Below are 22,411 nucleotides of genomic sequence, written 5' to 3'. Positions count from 1 at the left end.
TGTACGTACTCGTCTTAGAGCTCGTGCATTGTATGTGTTTGGTGCTGTAGTTTATTCTTCAGACCAAGACCAGTCCATGAACAGGGCGAGGAGGAGTTCATGGACCAAGAATTGGTTGCTCCAGCGTGACCAGTTCTGTCACATGCCATTGCTCCGTGAGATCCGTGAGAATAATCCTGAGGATTTCAGGAACTTTCTCCGGATGACGGACCCCGTTTTTGACCGTTTGTTGGCTTTGCTGACCCCCTATATCAGCAGGCAGGATACCTGCATGAGGCAAGCCATCACTCCGGAGCAGAGGCTGGTCGCTACCTTGCGGTATTTGGCCACAGGGAGAAGCCTGCAGGACCTTAAGTTCTCGACAGGCATCTCCCCCCAGGCTCTGGGGATCATTATCCCAGAGACCTGTTCTGCCATCATCCAGGTCCTGCAGAAGGACTATATTAAGGTAAGATATTTTTCTTTTACTAGCATCACATGTTCTTTTATGTAATCTTTGATAATGTAATGTATTTCTTGCTTCAAACACTACTTACCATCATTGCAATATAGTGTGAATGTCCCCTTTTTATCCTCACACATGCTTGATTTTTTTCCTGTTTTTTTTGTCATGCATGTATATTTTCTTTCAATAACCTCCCCAGCATGCAATGATGGGAACATATCCACCTAGTCTACTCATTTTGAATGTATTTTGTTTGAGTGTATTTAGTGTGCTGATAATTAGCAATTAGCTAGATTTCCCAAACCCCCCCCCCACCCTCGTAAAAATTTGCTTGAATGTTCTGTGGTGTTGATTTGTCTAAAGCAAATCTATGTTGCACTTTGCAAAATGCATGTGCACTCTACAAGTGCATTTGTTCCAGTGCTTTAGTAAATGAGCAGAAGCTCTGCTGATTTCCATCATCAAATCATATGCAAGCCTCAAAGTGTTTTCATTAATTGCCCTTGCATGTGATTGTGTACTCCTTGCAACATGAATGCCTTTTTACATTACCTCATTTACTGTAAGCTGGTTAGCAACTGCACCTGCAGAGTGCGACAACTGCAGTCTTGTAGCCTTTTTAGTCCCTAAATTCCTGCGTGTCCTAAAAGTAATCTTTTTTAGGGATTTCCCACCCCCCTAAAATGTAATCAATGTTCCATCAGAGGGGGTGAGCAATCTGATAAGTGTGCCTTTCCATATTAGTTATTCCAGAAGAATTAAATTATTTAATGTTATACTGATGCTGGGGAATAATGTTTTTAATTGTATAATTTTCTTGCAATGTTAGCTTCCAAATTAATTGATTTTGGTTTTCTTGTTTGATTCCCCAGTTTCCTTCAACGCCACAGGAATGGCAGACTGTGGCATCCCATTTTGCCAGCCGTTGGGACTTTCCCAATTGTGGAGGGGCTATAGATGGGAAACATGTCCACATCGTGCCACCACCCCATTCGGGGTCATACTATTTTAATTATAAAGGGTTCCACAGTATTGTTTTAATGGCGGTGGTGTCGGCACACTATGAATTTTTATATGTGGACGTGGGGAAGAATGGCCGGATGTCGGATGGAGGAGTATTTGCCCAGACGGAGTTCTGCCAGCGTCTCCAGAGTGGTGGCCTGGGATTGCCACCTGATGCGGATAATGTGGAAGGACTCCCCTTTGTCTTCATTGCCGATGAAGCCTTCGCTCTCAGCAAGCACCTCATGAGGCCATTCCCCCAAAGAACCCTCACCCCGGAGAGGAGGGTTTTTAATTTCCGGCTGGCCAGAGCTAGAAGAGTGGTTGAGAATGCGTTTGGAATTCTGGCCAGCCGGTTCCGCCTGTTTCAAACAGCCATTAATTTGGCGGAATACAAACTTAATTTTATCATTTTATCGTGCTGCATTCTGCACAACTTTTTAAACAAACATTCTCTGAATTATATAGGAACAGTTGGGCCTGAGGCCGGACTTATAGATGACAACCTTACGGGCCTGGATACTGTCCGTACTGGCTTGGCCCTCCAAAGTGCCCGTCAAGTTAGACAGCAATATGTTAATTATTTTATGGGTAGGGGGGCCATTGCAATGGGCCAGGATATTTAATTTTTTACAATAAAAAAAATATTGATGAAATCTTGAATTATATTTATTGCTTGCCTTTCTTTTGGGCTTTCTCCTAGGTTATGGTCGAGCAGTTGTAGTGCCAACTGTATTTTCATTTTCAATGTCTAAATAAGCTCCATTGCCACTGTAAACAACTTTTTGACAATTATAACCAAACTGATACTGAGCATTGAAATAACAAACCACACATTTATTTAATTCCTATAAGGAGATGTTTTTATTAATCGTTGTTATGCATTCAGTTATGCATTTAGTATAAAATGTTCATAGACAAAAATATAATGATATCTTAATAATTTTGAAAAATATAATTATATTTAAATATTTATACATAATCCACAAAAAAATATTTTTGGCTTTTTGGCTTTTCGCAAACAGCCTTTTTTTTTTTTTGTTTTTTTTGTTTTTTTTAACATCAAGTTTTTTTTTTTTTTTTCGTTTTTTGGAAAATCAATTTTTTTATTTTTTTTGTTTTTTTTAAAATCAAGTTTTTTTTTTGTTTTTTTTCAAATCAAGTTTTTTTTTTTGTTTTTTTTTAAATCAAGTTTTTTATTTTTTTTGTTTTTTTTTTTAAATCAAGTTTTTTATTTTTTTTGTTTTTTTTTAAAATCAAGTTTTTTTTTTTTTTGTTTTTTTTCAAATCAAGTTTTTTATTTTTTTTGTTTTTTTTAAAATCAAGTTTTATTTTTTTTTCGTTTTTTGGAAAATCTAATTTTGTTATTTTTTTGGTTTTTTTTAAATCAATTTTTTGTATTTTTTTGGTTTTTTTTAAATCAAGTTTTTTATTTTTTTTGTTTTTTTTAAAATCAAGTTTTTTATTTTTTTTGTTTTTTTTTTAAATCAAGTTTTTTTTTTTTTTTTTTTTTTTTTTTCAAATCAAGTTTTTTATTTTTTTTAAAATCAAGTTTTATTTTTTTTTTCGTTTTTTGGAAAATCAAATTTTTTTATTTTTTTGTTTTTTTTTAAATCAATTTTTTGTATTTTTTTTGGTTTTTTTTAAAATCAAGTTTTATTTTTTTGGGTTTTTTTGGAAAAGCAAGTTTTATTTTTTTGTGGATTTTTTATGTATTTTATAGAAACAGCCCTCCTTTTTTAAATTATGTTAAACAGCCAAAAAAATAAAGAGAAGGCCCAGAATGGGGTCAGCAAAACAGGAAATGAAGGACATGATCGATGTTTTGGGGTTTCAAAAAGGGCATTTAGATTCGACCCAAAACATCAATCATGTCCTTCATTTCCTGCTGCATACGATCCAGCCGATTACGCATTTCATCGATGTCCCTGTTCCAGGCCATTATTTGACCAATTAGCCGTTGGGCACTGTCTGAGGTGAAATAGTCACTTCTTGTACCTAAAGTGGAATGAAACCAAAAAATGTGTTTAGAAATATGCACACATACATAGTTTACCTTACCATAATAAAGCTGTTGTCTCAGACACTGACCTGGTGGGGTGCCCATGTAGCATAATTCCTCCACATCCTCGGGGGTGGCACTGTTGCTTGAATCAAGCACAACCAGATCCCCTAAAATAGAGTAGAAAAATTACATTAAACAAAAGGCAGCCATGCATAGATTACCGTAAGCTGGTGTGTCAGACACTCACCTGGTGGGGTGCCCATGTCGCCCACCTCTCATTCCTCCACATCCTCAGTGGGGCTTGGGCTGATTTCCCAATCATGTTTGGCTTGGGGTGGACTGTCTTCTTGTTGGCTGAGTGATTTTTCCCCTATGTGAAACAAAAAATTATTTTAATCTACTTAGCACACAGATATTTTAGGACATAGTAATTTGCCAACATTTGTAGTGAAGTGGTTTGTGTAGAGTTCCTATTTTACCTCAATATTTAAAATTCTAAAGACATATCAGATAGATATCTAGATATCAATATCTCAAAATATAGTTAATAATCTTTTGATCTCTCTCTCTCTCTATATCTGGAACAAAATCTAAATATCTAACTAAATGTAAAGAAAAAAAAAAAAAAACTTAAAATATTCCAAAAGAATGTTTTACATTTCTCTCTCTCTCTCTCTCTCTCTCTCTCTCTCTATATATCTATATATATCTATATCTATATATATCTATAGATATATATCTATATATATCTATCTATCTATATATCTATCTATCTATATATATCTATATCTATATCTATATCTATAGATATAGATATATATATATATATATATATATATATATATATATATATATATATATATATATATATATATATATATATATATATATATATCTATATCTATATCTATATATATATCTATCTATCTATATAGATATAGATAGATATATATATCGATATAGATATAGAGATATATATATCGATATAGATATATAGATATATAGATAGATAGAGCTATCTCTAGATATGTAACGAGGTTTTTTAAAAGATCGTTTGAAACGATGAGAAAAAAATCATATAGGAAGGAAAAGCACATGGAGCAGTATACAAGGTAATAAACACAAGAGAAAAACACGACAAGTACTTACTTTTTTTCAGCACTTTCCGGATCCGTCTGTATTGATCCGGCTCCCTGAGTTTCAGGTCCGACCATCTTTTTCTAAGTTGATCCCTGGAGCGCTGTACCCCAAAAGAAGCCTGCAAAGTGTCCACCACCTTCGCCATTATTTTGGCCTTGCGCAAATTTGGCCGTGCGTACGGCCCATACTTCCCATCATAGTCGTTTTTTTGAAGAATGGCCACCATCTCCACCATCTCTTTAAAACTCATATTTGAGGCCTTAAATCTAGGCCTCACAGATCTGGTTGACGTTCCAGCCTCCGGGCTTTTTTCGCTACCTGAGGTAGTCAACATGTCAGGTGTCTCCGCCATTATTTACCCCACTACGCGCCGTAACTAAAAATGGGCAGAGAACATGAGTTAAAATCGAACGTCAGGGGCGGGCGACGCAGGCGGAGTTTCACACATGCGTAGTGTATAAAGAGGGGCCTTGCGCACGTGTCGTACGTACGTTCTGTGCGTCGAATTAGGGGGCGGAGAACATGAGTTAATTTCGAACGTCAGGGGCGGGCGACGCAGGCGGAGTTTCACACATGCGTAGTGTATAAAGAGGGGCCTTGCGCACGTGTCGTACGTACGTTCTGTGCGTCGAATTAGGGGGCGGAGAACATGAGTTAATTTCGAACGTCAGGGGCGGGCGACGCAGGCGGAGTTTCACACATGCGTAGTGTATAAAGAGGGGCCTTGCGCACGTGTCGTACGTACGTTCTGTGCGTCGAATTAGGGGGCGGAGAACATGAGTTAATTTCGAACGTCAGGGGCGGGCGACGCAGGCGGAGTTTTACACATGCGTAGTGTATAAAGAGGGGCCTTGCGCACGTGTCGTACGTACGTTCTGTGCGTAGGTGATAGTGGACCAGGACGTTACAAAACGAAGGTAATTTTAAATAAATTTTTTTTTTTTTTTTTTTTTTTGGTTTTATGGTCATGACTTTGTAGCAAGCGGCCTATATGCCTTGATAGATTGATGAGGCCTACATAGGGAGAAGATGATGAGGGGTTAGCAGGAACCTATAATAAGTGTTTTTTGTCTTGTGACTTTATCTTTTCCAGATATAATGAATCCCCTATTTAAGGATCCAGAGTTCCTTACAGCTTTTATTTCGAAATATCGAGAGATGAGGAATTTGTGGGAGGTGAAACACCCTCAGTATTATGCAAAGCATGTGAGGAAGTCAACGCTGGAGAGACTTCTGGCCTTTGTCCAGGCGACCATCCCGGAAGCAACAATGGAGACATTGCTCAAGAAAATTGGGGTCTTGAGGAACATGTATAAGAGGGAGCATAAGAAGATCCAGGAATCAATGAGATCAGGAGCATCAGCAGATGATGTTTATGTACCCAGGCTGTGGTACTACAATCAACTCCGTTTTCTTGATGACCAGAATGAAGCCAGGGCATCACTTTCAACCCTTCCCTCCACCCTTCCCTCCACCCCAGCAGAGGCTGATGAGGAGCAAGCTGGGTCTTCCATCCTGGATGAACCGGATATGACCATCTGGAGTCAGGTAAATTATATTAACAAATATTGACTGTACTAATATTAATGATGTTAACTGGATGTTATAATTGTCTAAAATAATTTTGCCCTCAAAATTGTGTATACATATCAATTGACAGGAGTGGCTAAATATGTTTGGCACCTGCTATAAAAAATTAGGGTGTCTGATTAGACTCTTTTATTAAAGAGATGTATTCACATTAAATTTGCTAGTCATGAGAAGCAAATTGTGTGTCATTGATGAACCCCAAATAAAGAAATAAAACTATGTCCTTTTTTTATACACAGGATGAGTCCATCCAGGAGGAATGTGTGGAAAGTGGCAGGCAGGAGGAGACCGGGCCCATGGACAGCCTGGAGGAGGCTGGATTCTCCATCATCCTGGAGGAGGCTGGGCCCAGTGTCAGGCAGGAGGTGGCTGGTCCCAGTGAGGTGGCTGGTCCCAGTGAGGTGGCTGGTCCCAGTGAGGTGGCTGGGCCAAGTGAGGTGGCTGGGCCAAGTGAGGTGGCTGGGCCCAGTAGGAGCATGACCCAAGCACAAGTGCTTCCATTCCACCTTCCCAAAAAAAGGGCCAGGAAGGGGACGGTCACACAGGAGGCATCCCTGCGCCTCATGCAAGAGGCCAGCCGTTTTTTGAGAAGCCCCCCCAAAGCAGAAGAGTCCTATGGCTGCTACTTAGCCAGCAGGCTTCTTCAAATGGATTGGGAGCAGCGTCTCATTTGCGAGCGCCTATTTGGGGAAACTATCCAGAAGGGGCTGCAGGGCACACTAACCCGAAACACACAATTACATGAGGCAGCCCCCCCTCCTCCTCCTCCTCCTCCTCCTCCTCCTCCTGCCACAACTGAAACACCACAGCCACAGCCTCCAAAGAAGGCTACAGGGAAGGCTGCAGGGAAGGCTGCAGGGAAGGCTGCAGGGCAGCGTGGAGGAAAGGCTGCAGGGAAGAGAAGAAAGTGATGACCTGGGTTCAGTCTGGTCTGACAGAAGACGCAGGCTGTTGTAGGACCACAGTCTGGGGACATCTAGATCATCTGCTGGTGCTGTTGATCTCTGGGATTCTTGGACCAGATTGTGCTACCTCTTATATGGACTCCTCAAGATCCCAATTTTCTTGTACACCGACTTTTTCCAGCGTTGACTTCCTCTTTATTTTATTTTGACCATGAATAAATGGATCTTTTTTGAGTTTAGCAAAAGAGTTTATGTGTTTTCTTTTAAATCATTGATTTTACACACAATGTTAAATTAACAAGGGACAACAATCTCATTGAGTTTGAAAAAACACACCAAAAATACATTACTAATGTTAATAATGTTCAAGTGGTAAGTCTTGAAAATAAAAAAATCTACATAACCAAAAACGGTGCTTTGGGTTAACTTTATCTAAAAACTAAAAAAAAATCACTAGAAAAACAAAACTAGAATAATGGGTTCTTTGTGGTAACTTTACAAACCTAAAAAAAAAAAAAAAAAAAACAATAAAGTAAAAAGTATTATTAGTATGAAAACATTGTTTTTAAAAAGCATACTATATCATTCATGAGATCAAAGAGAAAAAGAATCCAGAAATCAGTTTGGGAGAACTCTGATTATGAACAGCAAAACACCTTCGTTCTTTAGAGCATTCGTAAAGAAGAAATAAAATGCGCTGCATTCAACGATCACAGATTTTGCAGCGTGATGAATGTGCTACCTACAATACGAACACTAGTTTTACTAGACCGAGTGCTTCCGTTTAGTTTTTGCTTATGAGCATGCGTCGTTTTTTTGTCCGTCGGACTAGCATACAGACGAGCAGACTTCGGGGTCCGTCGTAGTTACGACGTAAAGATTTGAAGCATGTTTCAAATCTAAAGTCCGTCGGATTTGAGGCTAAAAAAGTCCGTTGAAAGTCCGGAGAAGCCCACACACGATCGGATTACCAGCCAGCTTTAGTCCGTCAGCGTCCGTTGGACTTTTGTAGACGAAAAGTCCGACCGTGTGTACGCGGCATTAGATAAGCGCCTGAACGACTGCAACATACAGGGATATACAATGTAATACTGACATATAATCACACATATAGGTTGGACTTGATGAACTTGTGTCTTTTTTCAACCTCACCTACTATGTAACTATTTGCTCCTCCAGATTCCAAAATACTCAGTTTATAGTAATTAGGTTAAAATCAGGACATGAAAAGGCAAAATAAACTAATAGTGCACAAATCCCTTAATTCAAATTCCCCTTTAAAAGGATTCTTTGACAAAGTCAATTATGACAAAATTCATCAGGAAGTGACGTCAGACGCTGCTGCTCGAACCGGAATTGGAAAGAGTGTGTATTTTTAGACCTAATAAATGTAATTTTAATGGATATTTCTGCACTATTAGCTTCTTTCACATTTTTCATGTACTGATTGTGACCTGATTATTGGAAACCAAGTATTTTTAAATCTGGCGGGGCGAATATATGAGAGGAGCTGTTACAAGTGCGATCACCCAACCCTGTGCTATAGGGGTTGTTTGGGTAAGGTGTTTGGTGCATGTGGTAAGAGGCACGGTGTTGTGAATTAATTTGATTACATTTTGCACATATGGGAGCATAGTATATTGTGAGCACAATTTAAGGTGAAATATATGCATTTTGTATGGAGGTACTGCGCTGTTTAGTTTTCTTTTTTGGAGATATTGTGAAGAAGACAATCTGAGGATTTGATCTACTGGAAGGAGTCTTTATTCAAAAGTGATATGTGTTATAAAGATTGATGTTTTTGGAAACATTATAGGCAAGAGGGGTTAAGAAATCACTAATCACAAATCACTGGTCATATGACATCCTTGTTGTCACATACACATTTGAGCACATTATTGGATATTTAAGTAAAGTTATTGAAGGTATTACAATATGTGAGTTGTTCCTTTTTGGGGGGAATACAACTGACGAGACAGGAGGACTAATAAGGAAGGCACTGACACATTTAGAGTGATTATGACTTTTTAGACACATTTAATCTTATGTGGGTCAGAAAATCCAGTAAGACTTTGGGGGATTGAACTTTTGGGGATACACTTACCTGTTGAGGGATTGAAGTGTGCTGCTCTTATACATTTGAAGCACTGGATGACCGGAAATTAAAGAGATTGGAACTCGCTACGATGCGTTCGATTATTGTCTGGCTTTTGGATTGTTTGTATTTTGGGACATTGGTGAACATTTGAACTACTATTTTTGTCCAGGCAGTAAGTCGGGGGGGAGGAAACGTGACTATGAAAAAAGAACATCAGAAGCCATTGTTTCCTGTAGCCACCTTTCACATGGATACTATTACCAAGATTTCAAGGGAAGAAAGGGTGTTGAACTGTGCATGTGGAAACTGTTTCCTAATATAAGAATAAGGTGGATCATTGGCATTTAATTGAGCTTTTGAAGTTCTATTTTACATCAGTGTTTTTTTATTATTTGTTTTTATAAAGCTGTTAATATATACTGTACAGTATGCTGGGTAAACTTGGTAAATGTGCACTTTTGGAGAAAAACCTTAAAAATAAGTCATGGTAGAACTGAGACTGAAAATGTGACAAGCAAAGAAACAACATTGATTTCCCAACTTTATAATAAGTTGACAGTGAACCTGTAAAATGTGGAATACCAGGCAATAGGGTTAGCTTTCTATGCAGTGCCATAAGAAGTTACTTTTCTGATGTGCTCACCTCCCACCCCACCTTTTTTTCCCCTGCCAGGTACGTGGGAATATGTGGCACTCAGCTTCCCCACAATACAGTGCTCAGCGAGTCTCGAGCATTATTAGGTGTAAACTATTTATCACTCGATATATAAAGAGGAATTTTGAATGGTATGGCAACAAATCAGTGGTGGGAGATCACAGATGAGTACATAGGGGCTGCGTACTGTAAAATCTCTTCGGGACTTTTTGCATTGCCTAGTTTGAAATAATTACAGGTTCAATTTATTTATCAATAACAATTTTTATTGATTTTTTTTTTTATTTACAAGAAAAATTAGGGTACAGAGACTAAACATGTAGTGAGCAAACTACAGACATAACATACCAAGGACTTACTGAATATCTGTGACAATAAGGCCAAAGCCATAGAAACAGTGCCTCATTGGAGGCCAGTAATATAGGCTTCACAGTATACACATGAACCAATTATAAAGCACATCATACAGGTATTCAGTCATTGGAAAGAAACAAAGACAAGAAAATTCTCTGCCATGGCTATAGGGAAGTTGGAGCATCATAGTGTCACTATGACTAAGTATCACTAAGAGAAAGTAAAAGTCCATGGATAGCTCTTTAAAATTTACAGACAAGGGGATCCAAGCAGATGCTAACAATGACTTAGAGGATTCTATGCCATTTTTCTGCTTGTTTTCAGTCAACCTACTTAGTTCACTGCAAGGACGCCTCTGGGACTACAGTTTCCTGATTTACTGTATTTCTTACTTTCTTTGTCATTCCTCTTTTCCTACCTAACCATTTCTATTGTTTTATTACTTATTGCTAGGGTAATTAAGAATCTCTGTATCTTACTGCACATTAAACATTTGACTGATTTCTTTTGCAGGGCTAAACTTACAGAAGGTGTCAGTACATTTGGTATAAGGACCAGCTCACATTTATGGGATGTTAAAGAAAACATGGATTTTCCAGGGCGGCTGTCGCCTGTTATCATTGATTGCCAGAGGAAATATCCCATTTCAGAAAACAGGTAAGTGAAAAATGTCTTGACTTCCAGTTTTTTGGAAACCTTACCTAAAATTGGTTACTTGGTTATATAGTGATGTGTTTAATTATTGGCATCACTTATTTATGTAATTTCATAAAGCATCTCCTAACTATAGTAGTCTTTATGCTTGCCTTTTCTAAATCTGCCTTCTTTTTTGGCATTTTTATTTTTGTGCTTGATAATCAAATCCATGATGTGTTATTCTGTCCAAAATGTTACCCTTTTTATGAAAAATTCAGGTTCATACTGAACATGGAAAACATTAAAGTAGATGTGTTTGTTATGTTGTGTATGGCATACATTTGGTTGTCCCTTGGAACTAGCTTGATTGGCATGACTTTTTTACACAAAACATTACTAGTGACCATGGGTACAATTGGAGTTCCATATGCCTTGGAGGAATTTTCCATGTCCCCTTTCCCCCCTGTTCATGCCATACTTAGTACCTGACCTTTCATATCTCCAATATAGACATATATAAGAGAATAAGAAAACACTGCGCTCTAATAGCAAAAATAAAATATATGTGAGCCAGCAGCTGCATACATTGTGACAAACAATAACTGGTAAATGGGAAAAAAATGCAGCGCTAAGAAGTAATAGGAAGTTAGGGTGTAGTGAAACAATTAAGTAAGAGATGCTGTACTGAACAGTAAAGCATATGTGCAAAAACCATAAGTGAAATGAAATGAACAAACACAGTATAAAGTGTCCACATATGGTAAATGGATGATTCCAAACTCAAATTATTAAGAGGAACTGGTATGGACCAAAAAATGATGTGAAACTAGAAAATAAAGTCAATGGTGCACGGTGTGGATCTGTGACTGAGTCAACAACGGGGTACAGAACTTCCGTAGCTGTAAACCAACATCTCGATATGGGGCATCAGAATGAAAACATCAGGAAGTAAGATAAGATGGGTACTCTTACCAGATGACGTGGACTCCACTGTCATATGACATGGAGTCAATGGTGCATGGAGCCAAACCTAGGCTGGAAAACGATATCCGGAACGGTGGAACCTCTGTCTCCCTTCTTGACTTCTCTGGTGGGGTGAAGAAACATCAGGAAGGGCCGCCAACTGGATATCAGCCAATAGACCTCAAGGATGTGTTCCAAGGAGAAGCCGGGGACAGATTTGATCCAGACCCCGTGATGGAAGTAGGGCTACTGGAAGGCAGTTTCTTGCATCGGGATAATATGCAAATAAAAAATAAAAAGCTTCTGCATAGTGCAGGTAAACCAGGGATTTTTATTTCTAAAAATACCATACAAAAAATGGATAAAAGTGATCACAATTAAAATAAAATCTAAGCAGCGTAAGGAAGGGGAGATCGCCCGACGCGTTTCGACCAAGGGGGTCTTCAACAGGGGCATGAGCTTCTCCCTTCACGCTGCTCCTATATATAAATATCTAATCCAATAAGATAACCCCTATAGCCAATCACAGTGGAGCTACAAAGGTCAAGTAATCAGGATCTGGATCCTGTTGATCGCTAGACCAATCAGAATCATGAATAAAACAGCCGGTGAGTGTAGGACCCAATAGCGCAGTCTAATAATGAGACTGATGCCTGGAGACCTCCCCACCGCATGGCAAACAATAGTAGACATCACTTCCTGGTAATGCATCACTTCCTGGTCAAACAATAGTGGACATCACTTCCTGGTAATGAATCACTTCCTGGTCATGTGATGTGGTGTGAAGGGGCGGTGTCCCGGCTCCCTGACCCAATCAACAACCACCAAAAGGTGCACAGGATGGGAGAGGGTAGTCACGGAAACCGAATCTCCTCAGCTCAAGTCCCGATCACATGATCGGATCTGGTGCTGTCACATGGCTAAAAACATCAATGTGAAAATCAACAATAATAATGGCAAACACTAGATGGCAGCACTAAAGTGAAATAGTGCTAGCAAGTGGTGATAAACCAAAACAGAAAATAAACATTACTGAACAATACTAAGCAGCATTACCTAAATCGGACACAAGATGTCCCAAATAGATCTATACCAGTACATACAAAATATACATAGCAATGAAAGAAAAAATTATAAAAATATTAACATGGCTGTTAGGTAATCTATTACAAATAATCAATATATTAAATTGAATAAATAATAAATGTAATTTCCCAATATAAGATTGGAAAATTAGAAAATAAAAACATGGAACAAATTGGTATTGTAAGGAAAAGAAATGAATGAAAAAAGACACTAATAGCGCAATAATGAATCAGCAAAAAAAAAAAAAAAAAAAAAAAAGGGGAGGGGGGGGGGGGGGGGGGCAAATGGAACACCCATACCTAAAAGGGACATAAAAAATGAACAAGCAGAAATGGAAAAATCGTACATGAAAAATACATGACTACTAGGATGTATTGATAAACGAGTTGAGGTCCCACTCGACGTTCATCCCAAACGGAAAGAAGGACCTCAACTCGTAGATCCAGTAGGTTTCGAGGCGTGATAGTTCAGTAATGTTTATTTTCTGTTTTGGTTTATCACCACTTGCTAGCACTATTTCACTTTAGTGCTGCCATCTAGTGTTTGCCATTATTATTGTTGATTTTCACATTGATGTTTTTAGCCATGTGACAGCACCAGATCCGATCATGTGATCGGGACTTGAGCTGAGGAGATTCGGTTTCCGTGACTACCCTCTCCCATCCTGTGCACCTTTTGGTGGTTGTTGATTGGGTCAGGGAGCCGGGACACCGCCCCTTCACACCACATCACATGACCAGGAAGTGATTCATTACCAGGAAGTGATGTCCACTATTGTTTGACCAGGAAGTGATGCATTACCAGGAAGTGATGTCTACTATTGTTTGCCATGCGGTGGGGAGGTCTCCAGGCATCAGTCTCATTATTAGACTGCGCTATTGGGTCCTACACTCACCGGCTGTTTTATTCATGATTCTGATTGGTCTAGCGATCAACAGGATCCAGATCCTGATTACTTGACCTTTGTAGCTCCACTGTGATTGGCTATAGGGGTTATCTTATTGGATTAGATATTTATATATAGGAGCAGCGTGAAGGGAGAAGCTCATGCCCCTGTTGAAGACCCCCTTGGTCGAAACGCGTCGGGCGATCTCCCCTTCCTTACGCTGCTTAGATTTTATTTTAATTGTGATCACTTTTATCCATTTTTTGTATGGTATTTTTAGAAATAAAAATCCCTGGTTTACCTGCACTATGCAGAAGCTTTTTATTTTTTATTTGCATATTATCCCGATGCAAGAAACTGCCTTCCAGTAGCCCTACTTCCATCACGGGGTCTGGATCAAATCTGTCCCCGGCTTCTCCTTGGAACACATCCTTGAGGTCTATTGGCTGATATCCAGTTGGCGGCCCTTCCTGATGTTTCTTCACCCCACCAGAGAAGTCAAGAAGGGAGACAGAGGTTCCACCGTTCCGGATATCGTTTTCCAGCCTAGGTTTGGCTCCATGCACCATTGACTCCATGTCATATGACAGTGGAGTCCACGTCATCTGGTAAGAGTACCCATCTTATCTTACTTCCTGATGTTTTCATTCTGATGCCCCATATCGAGATGTTGGTTTACAGCTACGGAAGTTCTGTACCCCGTTGTTGACTCAGTCACAGATCCACACCGTGCACCATTGACTTTATTTTCTAGTTTCACATCATTTTTTGGTCCATACCAGTTCCTCTTAATAATTTGAGTTTGGAATCATCCATTTACCATATGTGGACACTTTATACTGTGTTTGTTCATTTCATTTCACTTATGGTTTTTGCACATATGCTTTACTGTTCAGTACAGCATCTCTTACTTAATTGTTTCACTACACCCTAACTTCCTATTACTTCTTAGCGCTGCATTTTTTTCCCATAGACATATATAATAATGTTCTATTATTGTTCTGTGGACAGATCTAAGCTTGGCTCAGTGTTGCTGTGTACAGTCAGCGCTGTGGGTGAGGTGTGCTCGGTAGGCGTGGCTTGGTTGGTTTGGGTCTCAGTGGTGGCAGACGGGTGTTCAGTGTGCACGTGGGGTCGGTGTCAGACGCGGAGGGGTGGCTTCTTCTCCCGGATCCCAGGCTGCTGAGGATTGCTCAGAGCGGGTTCCGGGTCACTGGAGTGGTTCCTGGGCCTGTGGCTGCCTCTGTCTCCCGGCTGTGCGAGAGGGAGGGATGAGCCCCTGACTCTGGAGGAGGTGGATGCCTGGACACCCCGACTCACTGCATGGACTTGGAAAAAAAAAAACGCTGACTGGATATATGTTTGGAGTTTTGGAGTTTCTCTTCACAAAGAGATTTAACATTGACCACACTATATGATGGTCCACAGGATCTGGTAAGAAACTTGAGCACTTGGTGTCACCTGGTGGTGAAAGCACTGCAAATTGGGAATGTGGGGATTGCTGTGCACTTATTTTCTCACCCTAGCCCTTGTATATGGGCTTATATGGACTTTATTTTCATGTATTTGGTGATATCTTTACTCATGTGTTTTTCACTTAATAAGTTTGATATCACTATATTTGTTGATGTTTAGTTCATTTGTGTTATCACAACACTGATCTTTAGCGCTGCTTTACACATTATATATATATATATATATATATATATATATATATATATTTGCATCTGGTGTCACAGATTGGTTAAGCGACTGCTTACCTGTAATATATGTGTTTTTAGCATGGATATTCTATATGTTTTTCTATCTTTCTATAGGATGCAGCTACCACTAACAGTTCACTTTGTGCACCTAGCATATTCCCAAAGGGCTTACACTACAGAGCCTACACTATAGACTTACACTACTGTCCAGAGCCTGGAAAAAAAATCACCAGTGCAGGGCGATTGTGGTGAATAGGGAAAATGGACCGTAAGATCACTTGCTTGATTGTGTGATCTGAGTGAAATTTGTGTGAATTCAGGTGAAATTTGCAATTAAAGCATAATGGGGAAATCAATAAAGTATTTCTGGTAAAGTAGAAAAACTAATGCGCAAAACCAAACTGAATAGAAACAATTAAAGAAGTCTAAGAAGCCGCCACACATAAGGCAGTGTTCCCACACAGAAAATAAATAGGATAATAAGAAATATGTGGCGCTAACTAGAGTGCATAAATAAATAATGGGGATGATAAAAAATAAATGCATCAAATACTAACTGAAGTGCATAAGTGAAACAATATTAACTTCAATATATAAATAAACTACAGTGAAATCACATAAATGAAGTGACTGTGCATAAAATAATGGTAATTCATAAAATGTGTCAACAAATGGATTGATAGAGGGATCCTCTAAGACAAAATAAAGTTCAATGGGGATCTAAAAGTGTATCAAAGTGAAAAAAATTCCAAAATCCAAAAAAATGAAAAAAATTGCATAAACTAAAAAAGTTGCATAAAAATGGAAAAAAACTGCATAAAGTGCAAAAATCACAAAAAATGACTAGTCCAGGTAGTGCAATACAGTGCCAACAAATATGAAGTGAATCTTCATATAACAGTTCGTGAAGCAGACAGAAAAGTGCAAGTGCAACATCAATATGAAATTCCTCTAAACATCCGTAATCCGTGGTACGCAGCACGTTTCCCCCAGCCTCTCACCTCTAGTAGAGACCCCTACGGGTCGAGCCTGCAATCAGAAAATGGGTAAAGACCACCGATCAATCAATGTCATCCAATCATCACAGCCCCGGCGGGTCTCCAATGGAAGGCTTCAAGCTCAGCAGATGGGGTGGAGGCATGTACTAAAAAGGAGTATCTCCATCGTGCAGTATTCAACCCAGATTTTATTAAAAAAAAACGTAGTAACTTACATATAAAAACAGCAAAACCAGCACAGATTTTAATACTTTTGGTATCTGCTGCTACCGGAAGCAACGACACCTGACTCCTCACTGATGCGCTGCGTCACCGCTCACGTAACTTCATCAAAGGGTGATGGAGTAAGGTGTCAGGTGTCTATTTATATGGTCTGTTCCATTAGCAAACCAGATGGGATGTTAATTGGTGTAGCTTCAATGGATGAATACTAAGGATATCTCTGTGAAATCTAAGTGATTACAATAGAATTAAAATCCCAGTATAAAATCCAAATAAATTAGTATCACAGGTGAGATAATTAAATTCAAAAATATAAAAACAATATAAAAACAAGCTATATAGAAATCTAATAATGAATTTATATCTGTTCACCACTAGATGTCATCTGTGCGCCAGGTTTATAAGATGTTATTGTCCATTTACCACCAGATGGCGCTGTCCTGTGGAGATTCCATTATAGGTTGTTTTTATATTTTTAAAGTTATTTTTATCTCACCTTTGATACAAATTTATTTGGATTTTATACTGGAATTTTATATCTATTGTAATCACTGTCCACATCCCATCTGGTCTGAACATGACTGCTCGCGCCGCTCTCCTCTCCCAGTGTGACAGCTACAGCAGGAGGGGCTGAGAACTCCTACTGATGTCAGCTATTAGGAGAAAAGAAGAGTGGCGAGCAGTCACGTGAGCACTGGAAGGAGCTCTGAAATAAGGAAGAAATCAGCATATGTTTTATAAAGCAATATCAGTGGGGCACATGTTGTTATCTAACAGAGGGAATTGTATGAACATAACATGGTTTTTATAGCAGCAGGAAGGGAAGGGGCAGGAAGAAAGAGCGACACTGGCACGAGCTGACAGGCATGGAGGGAGGGGGAGAGGAGGACAGAAGAGAGCTGCGGATGATGGAGGCACATGAACTGACCACGGTGTCAGGGCTCAGCAGCAACAGGGGGGAGGGCAGAACTAGGCGGGATCAACCAGGTATTTTAGATCATACAGGGGGACAAATTACACAGCACAAGCACTGTGCTGTTATACATTATTTAAGGGAACTGGATCCATTTTTTAATTTTATTTTTTAGGGTTGCATACACTTTAAGGGAGCTTGCACAGAGATTGTACAAACAGATTTTAACCCGCGTAGCCAGCTTACTGTTTTGCCCAAAGCTTTGTAAGTAGAAGCTGAACCATCTATCAGCCAGGCAGAAAGGAAACAATAAAGTGGGCCTCAGAGCAAGATCTGGGTATGAATAGGAATTTGGAGGGAGAAGGTGGGCTAGACCTGCATAGGGGGTTGGGGGCAAAAGGGTGAATACATTTTATAGCATGGTTTTCATACCCTCTAAAGCTGAACTGATCTAACGTGCACAAATCAATGCAGCTCTGTGTATTGTGAATTTGATGGGGTATCATTCTCTTACAGTCTCCACAGAAAAACTCAGAGAGTTGGAGGTTGAAGTAGCACAAGGAGCCATTCAGGAGTACTGCAGTACAAGTAGCATGGTGATAGGGGGGAGAGCAGAGTGACAGACAGATGAGCCCATCAGTGTGCTGTGTCTTCTGTCACTGTCTAGTTACAGGGTTGGTGGTGTGGGAGGGACCTGTAAGTGAAAATGAAACTGCAGCAGAGAAAGATCAGCCCCCCCCCCCCCAGACGGACTTATGCTGTAATGCGGAGTTGTGTAAATCTCAGGACTGGATGGGCAGCCATACAAATCATTTGGTCCTTATATAGATCATCTATGTAATTAGCTGCTTGTCTGAAGTTCAGCTTTAACAATATGTAATGCAGCAGAGTGCCCATTTACTTAGCATGCTCAGATGCAGGAGCGGCCCCCTTTAAATCAATTTCCCCAGAAATTCCTTGGTTCCCGGATATGCCCAGAGAAAATAAATTCCTCAGCTTCCCTCCCTCAGCAGCTGTACAGGTCATCTGCAGTCAGGTAAGAGGCCCTCCCCTGTCAGAACCAGTGTGTGGGCAGTTGGGTCTAATAGCACATGGCTACTCCAAAAGACACAACTATGTGGCATGATTGTTGCCATAGTACTCCAGTTCCAGTGGGGTGACCCTTGCTGTTCACCGGTGTTAACAAAGCTACCCTTGATTTGACTATTACATGACATAAGCTCTAGCAGTAAGGGAGAGATAGGAAAACAAATATTAGCACAACATTTCTATTTTTATAGCATAGCTGTGTTTTCCAAAATAATATAATCTTTTAAATGAATAATAATGGTGTAGCTAAAACTGTGAATTGATGCATAATAAATGATGATGTCAGGTAAACTTTTTTGCTTACTAAGATGTCTGAATTATTGCTCATTGTTATCATATAGGTAAGCTGCTGATACTCCACTAATATATAAAGCTTTTAGAGGTTTGCCCAATTTAGGCAGAGTTACTTCCAATCTTTAATGGAACAATTATAGCTAAGGAAACCTATTTAAAACTAGTAAAATACAGTCAATAATGCTAATGATTTGGCAGGCAAATACCAATGAATATCATAGATTAATCAGACTTGGCGCACAGTGCCCATAAGTGCAAGTCATTGCCAGTGACATTTTGCTGGTGGGCAATCCACTGAAATAACTAGATGCCTAATAACAAACAGATGGCTTTGCATGAGTGTATAATAGGCAGAAATTAAATGAAAAACTACCATCCAATTTACAATTATTTACAGTGCTAACAACATATTATTATTTTTACCAGACTTACATGGCTAATTTTTGTTGTTTTAATATCCTAATTTTCAAAACTTATCAGGCACTGCTACTTAAAGCAGAGTTCCAGACGCAATTGTGTTTATTAAAAGTCAGCAGCTACAAAAAGTGTAGCTGCTGACTTTTAATAAACACACACTCACCTGTCCAGCGATGTGGCCGCCCGAACCCTCGGTTCTCTCCCTCACCTTTCTCCTGTGCCAGCATCACAAGTGTGGTCACCCGGCTGTGACAGCTTGCAGCGTCACAGCCGGGTACGCATTGCGCATGCGTGAGTCGCGCTGCACCTCCTCAATGGCCGGGCAAACTTCTGGCACCTGTGACATGTCCCAGTAGATTGCAGAGAGGGAGGGGGAGAGGAGAACTTCTGCTTGAGTCGCCTAGGCGGCCCGATTGGAAGTGGGAGCTGGGTACTTGTCAAAACTAGGTATACACTCCCCCCCAAAAAAATGACATGCCAAATATTGCTTGTATTTGGGTGATGGGTTCTTAAAACAGAACTTCCACTTTTAGGTGTAACTCCGCTTTAAAGCTCCACTCTCGGCAGAATCTATTTTTTCACAATACCTCCCTCCCACCATACCTGGTAAAGGCAAATATACTGACCCAAGTCCCCATCAAGGTGTCTCACTGCCACCAGTTCCGGTGCTGGGGACAACTGATCCAGTGCTGTGATGGCATCCTGAGACCACTGGTCCCCTGCCACCCCCTATGATGATGTTGTCCTCTTCTTTACCCTGAGAGGACCCCACCGGTGGCCATCCAGAAGGAAGTGTCCAAGTGTCACAGGCAATGACATATGACATGGACACCCAGTGAAGGACCTCTCTTGGAAGTAAACAAAAAGAGAAGACTTGGGATTCACACACAACAAATTTACATATTCAGCTTGATGAATAGTTATGCAAATTGTTTTAATAGAATATTTTGTGAATGCCTTTTTACCCTAAAATATATTTGAGGATGTAGTCACATTTCCATATTTGTCATAAACATTGACAGAAAAATACTATGACACAACTATGTGTCAATGTAGACTATATAGACATATATAATTTTAATAATGTGTCTGAAGATTATTTAATGTATCCTCTAGCCTCCCCGGCGGTATGATTATGTCAGATTTTTGAATCTCAAAGGGGTACATTGTTTTGCATAGGAATTTGGCGTTTTATATTGTATTCTTAGTAAGGATGAGCTGAACACCCCCCCCCCCCCCCCCGGTTCGGTTTGCACCAGAACTTGAGAACAGGCAAAAAATTTAAAAAATTAAAATGAAACAATAAAAATGAAATATTCCTTTAAATATTGTGCCTGGGGGACCCCGACAATTCATTACAGCCGCAATCAGTTTTAAATTACTTTTTCTTTTTCATACATCAAGGGACACAGAGTCAGGCTGATATTCATTACTTGCTGGGTTATACTTCATCTCCAGGTGAATGGACACTGGTAGACCGAAGGTCTTTAGACAGGAAGTGATCCCCTATATAACCCCTCCCATACAGGAAGCACTTCAGTTTTTTACCAGTGTCTGCAAGGTGGATGGCAAGATTTGTTTGAGCTCCCGGTCTCTAGTCCCACAAACGGTTCCAAAAATGAATCAAGGGATTGACCAATCAGATCCATTTGACACAGGCTTTTATGCTTAGATAAATGTTACCCGAGCCTCGCAAAGAAGACTTAAGATCCTGCAAGGTTTTGCCTGTAATGTGGCCTCCGGGCGCTAGACCCTGCGGAGTGGAAATCCTGGACACTACAGCGCTAAGGCATTTCCTGCAGGGTGCTGTACAGGTTCAAGGGAGTGGACCCTAAACATGAAAGGGTACTCAGTCCTTGAAGGTCCAAGTGACAGGAACCTACCGTGAAGGGTGAAGATTGGGCCCTTAGTTCCTAAGTAGCCCTGCGCCTGGACGAGTAAGTGAAAACCCTTTATTTTATTATTGTTGGGTTTGCCAGTGATTGTAACAATCAGTCAAGCTAGCTAAAGGCTGGACACCTGTGTGCGGTGACCATACTGGGGAGTTCTGGGCTAGCTGTGGTTGTTTGCAAAGTGTACCTTTTTTGCTTGTGTCTGGCTGTTTTTTACCTGTACTATGGTGTCCCATTTCACCTTGGTTTGCCATGGCACATGTGCGTTCGCAAGAGCACAGCTGGGCTCAGCAGTTAATGTTTGTTTGGCAGCCATGGTGCACACAGATTTGCTGCACATGCGCCGTAGCATTTATCTGGGCGCACAAAGTTTTGCGTCGTAAGCGAATACAGTCACGCCTGGGCCCACAAATACAGACTCGCTGGGACCGCGCACATGCGTGCGCACGCATGCATAGATCATTCCGGCGCACTCTCAGCTTATTTAAGCTGTGTATGCCAAGCATGTGGTGCTTCCAGCAGGCAGCTGTGGGACACAGAGCAGGCTCTGAACAGACACTTGCAGTGGTTAATTTCTCCTTACTTGGGTCACGGGAGTCAACAGGTGTTGCTTGGCAGACTAAAGGTGCTTATCAGGATTGTTGCATAGGGGCTTGGTGAGCCCTATTAAAGGGTCTCCCTTTTGAGGTGTTTTAACGACACCCAAGTACTCTTTGTTTGCGGCATTGAATGTCTTCCAAAAAGAGGAGTGGGACTAACACCACAGGGAAGGGCATACCTACGTCATCAGTAGTTCCTGATGAACCTAGTCATATCCCTAGTGTTGTATCCCCTGAAAGACCAGAGGCTCACGGGCAATCTGAGCTGCTGCGCCTATCTGGTATTATGCCTACAGTCAATGCTGCTGCTTCACCCTTTATCACTAAGGATGAACTGTGCTCAGCCCTAGCCAGGTCAGAGCACAGGATTGCCGGCATGATTGCCTCCATCCCACAGGGTGGCAGGAAGCGTGACGGATCCCCCTCCCCGGAGTCTCCTCATTTGGAGCAGGAATGGGTTGAGGATGGGGAAGAGCTTAAAGCTCAGGATTTGGTAGAGTGCCCGGCAGATGAGTCTGC

At 40.4% G+C, this 22,411-nt stretch overlaps 1 protein-coding gene across 1 annotated transcript in view; it reads left to right on the top strand.

The window, feature by feature from the left end:
- The window catches only part of LOC141140649 (transmembrane protein 132D-like), a 1,563,515-nt gene that overhangs the window by 768,024 nt on the left and 773,080 nt on the right, over positions 1-22,411 (top strand). Inside the window, exon 3 of the mRNA XM_073628047.1 lies at positions 10,708-10,851. Within this exon, the coding sequence (XP_073484148.1) occupies positions 10,708-10,851 (144 nt within the window). The remainder of the gene's footprint in view (positions 1-10,707; positions 10,852-22,411) is intronic.

The sequence above is a fragment of the Aquarana catesbeiana genome, linkage group LG01 (genome assembly GCF_042186555.1).
Source record: "Aquarana catesbeiana isolate 2022-GZ linkage group LG01, ASM4218655v1, whole genome shotgun sequence".
Classification (NCBI taxonomy): Eukaryota; Metazoa; Chordata; class Amphibia; order Anura; family Ranidae; genus Aquarana; species Aquarana catesbeiana.
Note: the sequence above shows the minus strand (reverse complement) of the source record. Positions and strands in the feature narration are given on the sequence as shown.